Source organism: Paraphaeosphaeria sporulosa (genome assembly GCF_001642045.1).
Source record: "Paraphaeosphaeria sporulosa strain AP3s5-JAC2a unplaced genomic scaffold CC84scaffold_1, whole genome shotgun sequence".
NCBI classification, from domain to species: Eukaryota; Fungi; Ascomycota; class Dothideomycetes; order Pleosporales; family Didymosphaeriaceae; genus Paraphaeosphaeria; species Paraphaeosphaeria sporulosa.
Genome location: NW_017253360.1, coordinates 931,687 through 943,706, shown reverse-complemented (window position 1 = coordinate 943,706; position 12,020 = coordinate 931,687). Strand labels below are relative to the sequence as shown.

The following is a 12,020-nucleotide window of genomic DNA, read 5'->3' as shown; positions in this document are numbered from 1 at the left end:
CGCTGGTATCTACGTGCAACTAGACGACCACACGAGTCATGACGTCGCAATCACCTGACTCGCGTCAACCTCCAAAATCCACTTTCGGTCAAGCGAGCTTTCACGCTTCAACCTCACCGTCGCGACAGCCGTAGTTATGAAGCAAACTTGCATGCCTTCTCCATACAAGTACAATTTCACTAATAGGCGATGGCGGACACCACGACGATAGCGTGCTGGCCCGCGTGTGTCGACGCGATCGAATGGAGCCATGATGGCATTATCGCGCTTGCGAGCGAGGAACAAGTTGAGCTTCTGGTGAGTGCAAACACGCGCACATACGAGCTAAACCAGGCTAGCTCTATCCAAGTCACAGTGCATACTAACAAATAGCAAGTTTCCACACACCAAGTCCAACGACACAGAGCACGACTTTTCCTCTTGGCATCACATTCCACTGGCAGTCTCGTGGTTCACCACAACGGAGCTCCCGGAGAAAGAAGCTGGGCCTGTATCTACATACTCCATCGGCGAGGAAGTGTCCACCAGCGCGCCTGTATCAATAACCTGGTCACCGCCGGGGATCGCGAAGCATCGACGATGTGCGCTTGGCGTGTTGACGTCGAGCTTGATTCTGAGCATCTGGGCCAGTGAGGGGAAGATTGATGATGAATTGAGCTGGAGGCGGAAGCTGGTACGCCCTTGCATTCGTCAAGAATGATATGCATCCTAATACGAGCTTCGCTAGATCATCAATGATGCGCTCGTACTGTACTTCTCCAGTAACTTGAATGAGGTCGAAAGTACCCTGGTCCATGAGTCCGTTGAGAAGATGCGTCTTCGCGCGCGCATACGATCTTTTGCCTGGGCACCTTCGATGCCTAGCCTGGGCCCTGCTGCTATCATTGGCACGCGGACAACTTGGGCTCAACCTTTCTTAGCTGTTGCCAACGACGACAACCAAATTGCTATAGTCGCTATTGATACGCCAGCCACGACTCTCGGTGCCGAGGAAGAATGGTCAGGCGAAGTTCTGAGCCATTTCTCGATTACCCCGGACTCTGAGAACGTGTTCGAGAGCGCTAACACGTTCGATGAAATAATGCAACAGCAGCGGCACATTTCACAACTCGCATGGAGTCCATGGACGATGCAGGGAGAGTGGTTTCATTCTGTCTTGGTGTACGCCACGAATGACGATGTACGCGCCCGTGTTGTTACGTACAGCGGCGAGACCATCGGAATCGGGAACGATGAGGTTGTCTACCCTGATATCAAACTTCGACATGCCGGCCCGATGAAGTGGTCATCCAAAACCGAGAATCGCGACACTGTCACGTTGGCCCTGTTCACCCTTACCAACGTTGTGGTCCTCAAGATATCCGCAAGTAATGCCAATGCTTTCGCCCGAACGGAGCACGATCTGGACGGCCGCTGGGACGAAATGAGCGCAGCAGTATGGGACCACACAACAGAGGATCCGACTATTCACTTCGCGTCACTTCAGGCAACTCTAAGCTATACAACTCGGCTCCAGTGCACGAAAGATTCTCTAGCTACTATTCCCGGCCATCCTCATTGGCGCGAACAGTTGTGGGATGCACAGGCACTGTTCAGCGCTCAGCATGAACTTGCAGGCAACGTCCGAAGCAAAGTCTGGGGGCTGTCTACTTCGCCGCTCGGCGATTTCATCGCAGCATGCAGCACCATCCATCCAAGTGACATGATAGAATACGGACCGCCCAACGACCGGCGCACGTCAATAACCATTTCGGGCCTACGAGACTACGACAAAGATGCCAAGCTCGAAGTTCCCGCGCAAAACTGCAGCGCAGAGGGCCTCGTCTTCACGCTTCGCAAATGGGCCGAGCGCACCGGCGACGGCAATGAGTCGTCGCCTAGCACAATCTCACAAGTGGCCGCGCAGCTCTCTGTTCTGCATCCAGAATCTTCTTCCTCACAGATGAACGGAGAACCTACCTCAGAGGTTCCAACGAATGATATTCGCGCCCTCATGACACACATAAAACACACCCTACTCTCTCCCACCACCATCAACAAACGCCTGCAGATCCTCGTCTCTCAAACCCTCGCCCCTTCCCTGTCGACACTCCTTCCCCGCACCCTCATTGCCTACAGTCTCGCAACCTTTGTCTCCGTACTCCCTCAATCACTCACGCGCGCAACACGATTTTCCGCTGAGATCGCACAACACCACCGCCGCATCGTCGCCCTCGTTGACACCATCATGGCAGAGGGAGACGAGGATTACCCCCGAGAGGTGGTCTCAACACCAATGCAGCCCTGCGACACCTGCGACTTCTGCTCTGCCTCGATACCGCTCGAGGACCTGGACACTGCGCGGTGCACGAACGGGCACGAGTTCTCGCGGTGTGGGATCAGCTTTGTCGCGATTCAGCGGCCGAGGATATCGAAGGCGTGCGCGCTGTGTCGGACGCCGTATCTGAGCGAGGAGTTTGTAGGGGCACAGGAGGAAGATGAGCTCGGGAGGGTAGAGGGAGAGGTGTCGCTGGCGAGAGCGCTGTTCCTGGCCTGCGATGTGTGTATTTATTGTGGGGGAAAGTTCACAGGGTAGCCTGTGGCAAGTAATGAGGCGTGCTGATTGATGCAAGGTCGTGTAAGGCAGTTCCACAGCGCGGTATCCATCGACTCGATGCTCTGTTCTAGCAATCATCCACAGGAGTGTCGTGCGCTTCTCTTGGATGGGGCTAGGCAAAATTCGGGCAAGGACCCCACACGGGAAGGATTCAGATGCTCCCTGCATGATCTCCGCACAATCGCAAGGCTGAACAGCGGATTGACTCTTGGTTTTAATGGATTTCACGGAGTTCGAGTCCCCTTTTATGGGCATAGGATGCAAATACCAAGACTATGCACCCGCAAAAGCTTAATCGCGCGAGACGACACACGAGCATTGAGGACGTCAGAATACATGTCCTTGCACACCATTTGACAAGAAGGACAGTTTCCAAAGACTCTATACACAATATGACTCTAGTTCAGTTCGATGCTTATCTAACAAAGTACACCCTCCACCACCCAAGCCACTCCTCCAGCATCTCCAACCCTACATCACAAAACAAGCCCAAAACTGCTTGCCAACTTCCTTAAGCTTTCCACCCACCATCAACCCCCTCATACCGTCCCGGTACCGCTTCGACCGGCCCAGGTGCAACAGGCGCAGGAGCGACGTAAAATCCGCCATCGGGCTGCGTATAACGATCCTGACGCTTCGCCCATCCGCCGTCTGGGCTATCGTATCGTCCAGGCGCTGGATCTACGGGTGCAACCGGGGCAGGTGGCGGGGCGTAGAATCCGCCGTCGGGCTGCGTATAACGATCCTGACGCTTCGCCCATCCGCCGTCTGGGCTATCGTATCGTCCAGGCGCTGGATCTACGGGTGCAACCGGGGCAGGAGGCGGGACGTAGAATCCGCCGTCGGGCTGCGTGTAGCGGTCCTGACGTGTGGCGATGGACCAGCCGATGTTCGAGGGCGGGGGTGCGGCTTCGGTAGGTGCTGGCACGGATGGGGGAGAGTAAACCTCCGTTGGTGCTGGGATGGAAGGGGGAACATAGACTTCAGTCGGTGCAGGTACCGCAGCCGAGCCTCCATCGGATACCCCGTTTCTTGGGCCAGGAGGAGTCCAGACATCCGGCTCAGCGCTCTGTCGTTTCACCCAGCCACCATCTGGGCCGGAGAAACGCCCAGGAGCTGGGGCGCCTGGAGCTGGGGCGACGGGTGGCACGGGGAAGCCGCCGTCGGGCTGGGTGTAACGTTCTTCACGGGCGGTGAAAGAGCGGCGGTTGAGGCGTGCCGGGGGCTGGATCTGGTGGGTGGAAGCGATGGGTGCGGCTAGCGACACCGGGAGGATGGTGGTAAGGAAGAGGATGGAGTAACGCATGGCTGCGATAGGAGGAAGAGAACTGAAGAGAAGAACGACTAGCGCTGATGGAAAAGGGAGGAATGAAGCTGTGTTTAGCCATTCCCTATGGCATTGTCGCGCCTTTATACATCTTGAGGTGCGCATAGTTGTCCTCATATTTCAGTGCTCTCGAAGTCAATCACTCAAGCCAGCTCGTGCGATCCGGTGATGATGTCCCCGGACATTGCGCGGTTCCAGATCGACTCCACGTTCAAGCATTTCTCGCGCGATGTGACACCGCCCTGAGCGCACGATGTCCAGTTATGGTTTTGCAGTATGATCGGGCGTAGAGGATGTGTTTCAAAGGAGCAATGCCCGTGATGCTATGTCGCTGACGATCCGTCGATCAGCCTTGTAGATCGTGCGGTGAATCCTCCCGCGTGGGGTCCGCCTTACTGAGATGGCCTAGTCCTGTTTAGGGCAAGCGTGCAGCCCGTTGTGTGCCATTACATGAACGCCCAAACTTGACTACAATCCGTCAGCAATGCCTATAACCAGCCACTTCTATTTTGTTTCCAAGGAAGGAGAATCTTCGTTGTAGCGGAAGTCATTCAGATATGGAATACGTTACACGGCGCCCGCCCGGGTTTAGTGCACTTCGTCCATGTAGTCATCCTAGGCAATCGCAGCTTGATGTCTGACCCACCGAGCGTGCACCATAATGCTTGACATGACCTTCTGCGATTTTCCTCTTTCTTCCATCACTTCTGATCTCTGCTATCCCTGTATATGGTGTGCGAAGAAGAAACAGAGACCCACTACTGATATCAACAATGCAGCCTCGCTGGCTGAAACACCATGCCGTGAGACGGTCACCTGGAAGAAACTTTTCTTGAACAGGTGCATGATGAAATTCCAACCATTCTGGGATGGGTTCAGAACGTCGACTCAAAGTCGCCATCATAGGGGGCGGACCTGGTGGATTAGCAGTTGTGATCGAGCTAGCGAATCCCATTTGTCGATTGGGACTTATACGAGAAGAAACCGCAGATTAGCGATACCGCAGGAGGAATCTTGCTGCAACAGCAAACTTGGAAATTGCTTGAACTGAATGTGGCTGCGTCGAATTTTATTACAAGCGATTATTTTCGCTCATCCGACCGCGTCAGCGAGCAGAGGCGGCAAAAAACAGAGAGCCCCTCCAGATTTCCCCATGTCGGACTAATTTTGATGGCAGCAACGGTGGAACTGGGGAGCTTCTGGCTACTGAATGTCCCCCCAAGAATACCCCTACCCATCTTCGTAGCTGTCGCCTCGTGCGAGCAAGGCTTCAATCTGCTTTATTGAAGAATGTGAACCAAGCTCACGTACATGTTTCTAAAAGGCTTTTTGGGGTAGCATATTCAATGAGCAACCAAATTAGCATTCGATTTGAAGATGGATTTGATACCAAAATTGATCTCTTGGTAGACGCAGATGGTATCCGATCCGTAGGACGTGAAAGTGAGACAGATTTTGTCGCAGTTTGCTGACATCTGCTCAAGGTGGTCCACAAATTCAGCTTTCCAGGATAATCCATCCAGTACACTGGTCAAATGGCATATAGGACTATAGTCAGCCAAACCAATGTCGGAGAAATCAACGGCATTCCTTGGACTCCGACCTTCTTGAAACATACCAGTGGTTTGTATGTATTCACTTCTCCGCTTGGGAACGATGATTTGCAGTGAGATTTTGGCCGAGTTTCTTGTGCTTGGCCTGGGCAACTAACGTGACGGCTGGAAACACCTCTACCTCTACGACTTAAGAGCGGTAATTCATATCACGAAAGAAGAATGTTTGGTACGGTCGGTGGACTAGATAGGCGAAATGAAACAGCATATCGGAATTAAAGTGTTATGCGCGGTTTACGGCTAAGACCAGTACTATGCGCATCTCGCACGGGAAAATTTAGATGTGTTAGGCTTTTAGATCTCTACAGAAGGTGATAGTAGGCACGCATGTTCCTTCAGCAAAGACCGCACGGTGTTCACAGATTTTTGGTGACGGATGGACATGGCCGAGAAATTTCTATGCCAATATAAGGCCTCATATTCCGCTCTCACGCACGCGATGTGGACTACTCCAGTACGAAGGACCCAGTCGTTGACGAAATTTACGCCGGGTCACATGACTTCCATGTCCCCAAGGCATATATGCAACACAGGAGGGTACACCAGCTCGCAAACTAGGGCTTCCTCCTTATCCTTATCGATGGCATGTGCACCAAGTGGCGCTCTTAATCCTTCCACGACGTCTGCTACAAGAGCGGGATCAGAGACCGGCACACGATCTTGTACTGTTGCAGAACTTATCCGACAATGTCATTCGATTTTTCTACCAAACTAGATCGATATCAAGCCCATCAACGAGGCTAACATCGATCCCAGCAATGGCCCAAACAGCTGGCTCGACAACAAGTCCCTGATCAGCAGGGCTGGCAACAGGCTCAACAACTGCGTCAGCGGCAAACTGAGCAGCAAACTTAGCAGTAGCAACCCCTACATCAACTAGCCCAGCCACAACCGCAGTCTGAAACGTGACCCCGCGCCCGTCTCATAAAGCTGAAAGTCATCGAAAAATTAGAAGCACAGATGATAGGCACGTCCAATTTTCCACTATCGAACCGTATGTTGACGCCTTAGGCGCCTTCGAAGCGAAGCATATGCATAAAGGCTACATCTCCTACGCTATCCACATGGGGGACGCGTTAGATGAACCGAATTACAGAGTCACGGTCAATGGCTTCCAAACGGATGAATATGGATACAGTGACTGGGTGAGATGCGAAAGGATTAGCGAATACTCCGCGACGTAGTTGGACGCACTGGGTGCCCTGTTGGGGCGGGTAAGGTACAATTTTCATGACTCTATGGAGAAGTTGAACTTCGAGCCTGGTGTTTCGTTCCGAAGCATTAATTGTGATGAAGACGATGGAGGAAACTAAAAAGGCTCAGAAGAGGGTGCTTTCATTTGAATGGACGATGGAGCTAGCGGTTCAGAAACTTTCGGTTGGATGGATAATATTTCCATTCAAGCAAATGGGCAGAGAAGTGAATGGAATGCTTGCAACCAAATACATAATGTTACCGGGGTCCAACGACCTCACACAGTTTGATACATGGACTACGTAACATATGAGCTAATTGTACTCCGCCTCTTTTCATAATACTGCAGAAATATACCCTCAAGTTTGCATCCCAACAAACGTTCTCCCGGTTTACAAAACCTCGGTCCCTGGCCTCCTCCAAACCCACCTCAATTACACATTCCCAAAAAACGTTACATACATCATCGACCATGAGCCAAAAAAACACCACCTGATCAATCCCAACAGCGACAAGACTACCTCATGGAGTACCAAATCCGCGCCCACATCGAATCTCTCATCTTCAGTGCCATCAAACTCCCCTCTCGCTTCCCACCCTCGCTGACACATCCGTCCGTACCTGGCTAAAGCTAACACAACCCGCCGGCCCCATTGTTCCCACCGATTCTTCTCCCACGCCGTCGTCCTCGCGCACAAAGACCGGCTAAACGAGCGCCAGCAGACCTACACCACTTTCAAAGCCGTGATCATCGGCTACATCGAGCCCGACTATAGAGACTGTGAGACGATCCATGAGAGCGCAGAGTTTCAGGTCCAACTCCAGGCGCTTGAGAACCTGTGGGGTAGGACTCAGGGACGGGTGGATGAGCTGCTAGGTGAGGAGGCTCCGCCATGTAGGGGCGACTTCTGATGTGCGTTTCTGTAGCGCGACTGAGGATAGGTGAGTCCTACAGTGATGATATTCGGGGAGATATGGAATTTGTTTCCGAAGAGAGCGAAGTAGGAGTCACTGAAGGTTTGGGAAGTGGCGGCGGAGTCGATCCTTTGGCGGAAGGCGATGCGAATTGAGCGTGTAGGCGTTGATATGTGCAAAAAATGAAAATCTTGGAGTATTTTTTATATAGGTTGACAATTCAAAGAGCGATCCCATCGTCCGCCTCTAGCTGGGATAGTGCATTGTTTGTCCGCAGACTTTTGCGTGGGGGAGTGCACGGCGAACACTACACGCACCCAATTAACCACAGCGATGCCTGATCAGCACAGAAAGCTCATCAGAAGATCAACAGCACTGCTTCATCATACCCGCCAAGCACCTTGATCGGGTAGATTACCTATGGTAGCTTGGATGCCTTCGACCTATAACCTCCAATTCCCAAACATTGGCACCAACCGGCTGGGAACTCCGAATACGAGCACGATGGAACCTACCCATTAGTACGGGAAGGCTCATAATGCAAAACAATAATGGTGTAAAAGGCGCTCCAGAGCCATAGTCCGCGGAGAGCACCAATTGCTGGAAGGACACTTTGGTCTTGGCTGTAAGTTGGACGGTATGGCCCAGTATGTTCTGCGGGCCGCAGCAGATACTGGGGGTGCCTTGACTGTGCCGTACAGTGGCATAATCCCAAGTTCAGCCTTCCGGTTGGTCGAATCACAGTCGATTTTAGGGGAGTACAAAAAGTGGGGTCGTCCTCATCATCCAATTCCGCCATAATTTCCCAGCCGTGCTACACTTCTTGTACTTAGTCCTTGTTCTAGGCGAAGCGACCTGATCACTAATCGCGCTCCATTGGTCATTAATGTTGACTTGAGCTCATCAACATAGCGTTATCGGACCATCTACTGAGGAGTCGAGGCCATCAGCAAGGTTGGCCAGTTTGCAGCAGCCCGATCCACTCAGATGGTTCCGATGGTGTGCAGCAGCTGATATTTTAACTCACCGGAGTGCACTCGTATTGCCTTCTCTCGCCTAGATTTTCTAGATGCGGGCAAAACAATTTGCCTTGCAGATGTTCTTGGAGGGGGCTGGTTGTTACGCTCGTAAAGAAAGAAGACTGGCTAATAACAAGGCTATGGAGTCTCAGCAGCGTGGGCCCCTTCGGGTGTCCCTCGTCTGATTTTGCCTGCGACGCACCATCATGGTTCGAAACAACGACACTATTGCCATTATAGTCTCGCTTCTCGTGGTGATAATCTTATTACTTGGGATTGTTTATTGCTGCACCGCAAAGAGACACGGGACATTCAGCGACACCGACTCCTATTTATCGGGTAGTGACCCTGAGAAGAATCCACCAAATCCTCCACCAGGGCATCCTCTGCCACCACTTGTGCCGACAAGATTGGACGGCGAGTTCAATGCGCTCAACGGACGAGAAAGTAGAACACACACTCCATCACATAGGCATGATGGAAGCTTCAACGCTGGCACTAGAAGACCGAGCCGTGCAGGTGCCCCGCGGAGACCCGACGGCGACTTCAACGCTGGCAGTAGACAGAACAGTAGACGGCCCAGCCGCACACGCGAGATTAGAAATAGAGAACCGATTGTCCCAGACAGACCACACGATTACACGTTCGATCCCCCCGGTCCTTCACGCAGGGAACGAGGCATCCTCAGAAATGACCGCCTTACGGGAGGTCGAGGGCCGAGTCGAGTCGGATTCCAGCCAGACAACGGTGAATTCAATGCAGTTGATAACCAGTATGGCAGAGAAACCGGCGCAACGCAAGAGATCGATGGGGAATTCAACGTTGGTGGCAACACAGGACATACGGTAGCCGCGAGACAACCAGCTCAACCCGCGCAGAGTGTTGGACAAGGCGGTAGCAACACGCAACATTTACCTGGAAATGGTTCAGGATCCGAGGCATCTGGAGCTTTCAATGTTGGTTAGAATCAAGCTTATATGGACATGCTCGTACGTCTGGATGCCGCTTGCTTTACTTCGTCGTATCCTTGGCTCACATCATTTATGTCAGCACGACTGCTAGGCTTAGCGCTATAATTGCACATTGGGATTGGTAACTGTAATTTCAAAAATCTTAAGCTATGATACAATCACGTATTGGGCTTCGTCTCAGAGCGTAGGAGGCAACTTAGCTTGCAATCTCCGCCACGCCGTATGATTTGGGTGAAGTCCTGGTGCAGTAAGTCCGGGGGACCGAACAAGTTCCTTTGGTCCTGCTCTCGTTTGTTGCGCACTATTTCCTCCCTCTGCTTCGAGATTGGAGAGGATATCGACCGACGAATCGGTATCACTACGCTCGGTTTCTTCACCTTCCGGTCTTTGTGTTAGTGAACCATGAATATCTGTGTCATCGTTCAGATGTGTGCTGTATTCTCCGTAGTTCTCTTGTGGACTCTCACGTGGGATCGGCTGAGATGGTAATTCTGGAAGAGGCTCGCTCGATTGCCCAGGCGGAATCATAGCTTCCAGATAGGGTTGGACTAGACTTGGCTTGCGCGAAGATGCAGGTGTTGGAGTTCTTCTAGACCGCTTATCTTTCCCTCTGGTCTCCCTCGGTGGTGATTCCCTCATTTCGTTGTCCTCGGTTCCACGACGATGGAGACGAGGTCTTGTGTCGAAAGCCAGGTCTTCCAGCTTTTTCTCATGCCCGAAACTCTTAGTTTTTGGGGTGAGTCGTCGTACTATGCGGCTTAAGCCACTCGTTTCTGGATAGGATTCATCCTGCTTGCGATGAGAAGTGCGTCGGTCGCTTTTCGTTTTGGTCGTCGAAGAGCGCGAGGAAGAGGGAGGAAGCGAGGCTTGTCGAGACGGACCCGTTCCAGTCTTTCCTGGGCTTCCTTGTCGTCTATGCTGAGTCCACGCATTGCTTTCTCTGAACTCTTGCAACATGCCGATCGTTTGTCTGTTCAAAACAAGCAAGGTTGGCTTGACCAAAACCACATCCTCTGTATCCTTCATTCCCCTTCGACGAATGCCGGGAAACAGCCGGAACAGGCCTCCATATGTTTCAAACGGGTCTTTGTCTCTCCACTCAACAATGTCTTTGAAAGTAAATTCCCAAAAGCGATCACCGTCTCGGGCATTCTCCAGTATCTCGTGTTCAGGCTCAACTGAACAATACTCGACCGACGAACAGGATATAGTTTGTTTCAGCTCAACAGCTGGGCCAACCACGTGGTTCGAGAGACTGTCCATATGTCGTTTGAGCGTCGCAGTATCGATCACAGGTAGCCGACGCGTTAGATCATCCCAAAGATCCTCAAGAAGGTATTGCATCTCTGCGTCCTTATCTTTTCGGAACCTTGTAGTAGATACTATTGTCGCCATTGATTCCGCCCTCCATTTGTTGGCTCTCAAGATCGCCTCAGCTTCTAATCGCGATCAGCATTCACGGGAGAACACTTACGTTTTGACGATGTATACGAACCGACTTTAGATTCCCCATCATCGCCATCTTCTATGGCTTGAAAAATATAGTCGATCCCATCTTGTGCGTACACATTTAACCCAATAGGGTATGGTGAGTAGAACACGCGATGGTACAGACGCTGCCACATGAACCGGGAGAGGACAACGTTGATGCAAGTGTCCAGAGTGCCTACCCATCGCGTATCTAAATGCCCCATGCTGGCGAACTCCCACATTGACCGACTACTTTTATCCTCGCCGTATGCACGAAGACCGAGACTCAACAGCACTGGCTCCTTTTCTTCTTGACGCAATACTTCTTGAAAGTCGTCACGAAAGTCTCGAGATTGCCGCACGAGATCTAATTCAATCTCTGTCACCCAGTTCTGAATTGAGCTGAACACACCTTCGAATCGCTTCTTCACCTCTCCATCTGTGACCTGATCGATGCCGCTTTGCAGCGTCATTATCTTCGCCAGAGAGCGATCGAGTTTGTCCTGGAGTATTGCGGTCTGGTTCCTCAGGCTTCTTATCTCGCTCGTGGCTAGGTTCGGGTGCTCGTCCATTCTGGTGTTCTGGGCCGAAAATACGGTGGTCGCCCCAGTTTCGTTGTCTTCACAACTACCAACGATAAAAATCTGACACTTCACAACCGGAATGCGGATGCCGTAGGAGAGAACGTGGAGAGCAACAAGCTTCAGGAGTGTCCAAAGCTGCGGGGTTGTACTGCAGCAGAGCACCAAAGTATCCCGGCGGTGAAAACGATGGCATGTAGATGCCCGAGGCTCGGTGAAGTCAGACTTTTTGCAGGGGTCGCACCATGCTTATGTGGCTTTCGCGGATTAGCTTGGGCAAATTTGTCATGTTGCCGGCGGTATCCTCAATCCGTTTTTTTCTGATGCTAAAACC

The 12,020-nt window shown here is 52.0% G+C and overlaps 3 protein-coding genes across 3 annotated transcripts; 1 reads left to right on the top strand and 2 right to left on the bottom strand.

Moving 5' to 3' along the window:
• The first annotated feature begins 120 nt into the window (after nucleotides 1-120).
• On the top strand, nucleotides 121-2,957 carry CC84DRAFT_1253936 (uncharacterized protein). Its single transcript, XM_018184418.1, has 3 exons — nucleotides 121-297; nucleotides 377-673; nucleotides 728-2,957. Exons 1-3 carry the CDS (start codon nucleotides 190-192, stop codon nucleotides 2,573-2,575), a joined length of 2,253 nt encoding a protein of 750 aa, XP_018041844.1. The 5' UTR covers nucleotides 121-189; the 3' UTR covers nucleotides 2,576-2,957.
• A 109-nt stretch (nucleotides 2,958-3,066) lies between these two features.
• Nucleotides 3,067-4,268, bottom strand: CC84DRAFT_1159004 (uncharacterized protein). Its single transcript, XM_018177113.1, has one exon. The coding sequence runs from the start codon at nucleotides 3,900-3,902 to the stop codon at nucleotides 3,108-3,110; it is 795 nt and encodes a 264-aa protein (XP_018041843.1). The 5' UTR covers nucleotides 3,903-4,268; the 3' UTR covers nucleotides 3,067-3,107.
• A 5,544-nt stretch (nucleotides 4,269-9,812) lies between these two features.
• Nucleotides 9,813-11,677, bottom strand: CC84DRAFT_1253934 (uncharacterized protein; the record flags this gene model as incomplete). Its single annotated transcript, XM_018184417.1, has 2 exons — nucleotides 9,813-11,074; nucleotides 11,131-11,677. 2 exons carry the CDS (start codon nucleotides 11,675-11,677, stop codon nucleotides 9,813-9,815), a joined length of 1,809 nt encoding a protein of 602 aa, XP_018041842.1.
• Nucleotides 11,678-12,020: the final 343 nt, after the last annotated feature.

Excerpts from the sequence above, each read along its gene's own strand:
- CC84DRAFT_1253936 (XM_018184418.1), top strand. The coding sequence starts at position 190 with ATGGCGGACACCACGACGATAGCGTGCTGGCCCGCGTGTGTCGACGCG. Across the intron at positions 298-376 it reads AGGAACAAGTTGAGCTTCTG|TTTCCACACACCAAGTCCAA; the intron begins GTGAGTGCAAAC and ends ACAAATAGCAAG. Across the intron at positions 674-727 it reads TGAGCTGGAGGCGGAAGCTG|ATCATCAATGATGCGCTCGT; the intron begins GTACGCCCTTGC and ends GAGCTTCGCTAG.
- CC84DRAFT_1159004 (XM_018177113.1), bottom strand. The coding sequence starts at position 3,902 with ATGCGTTACTCCATCCTCTTCCTTACCACCATCCTCCCGGTGTCGCTA.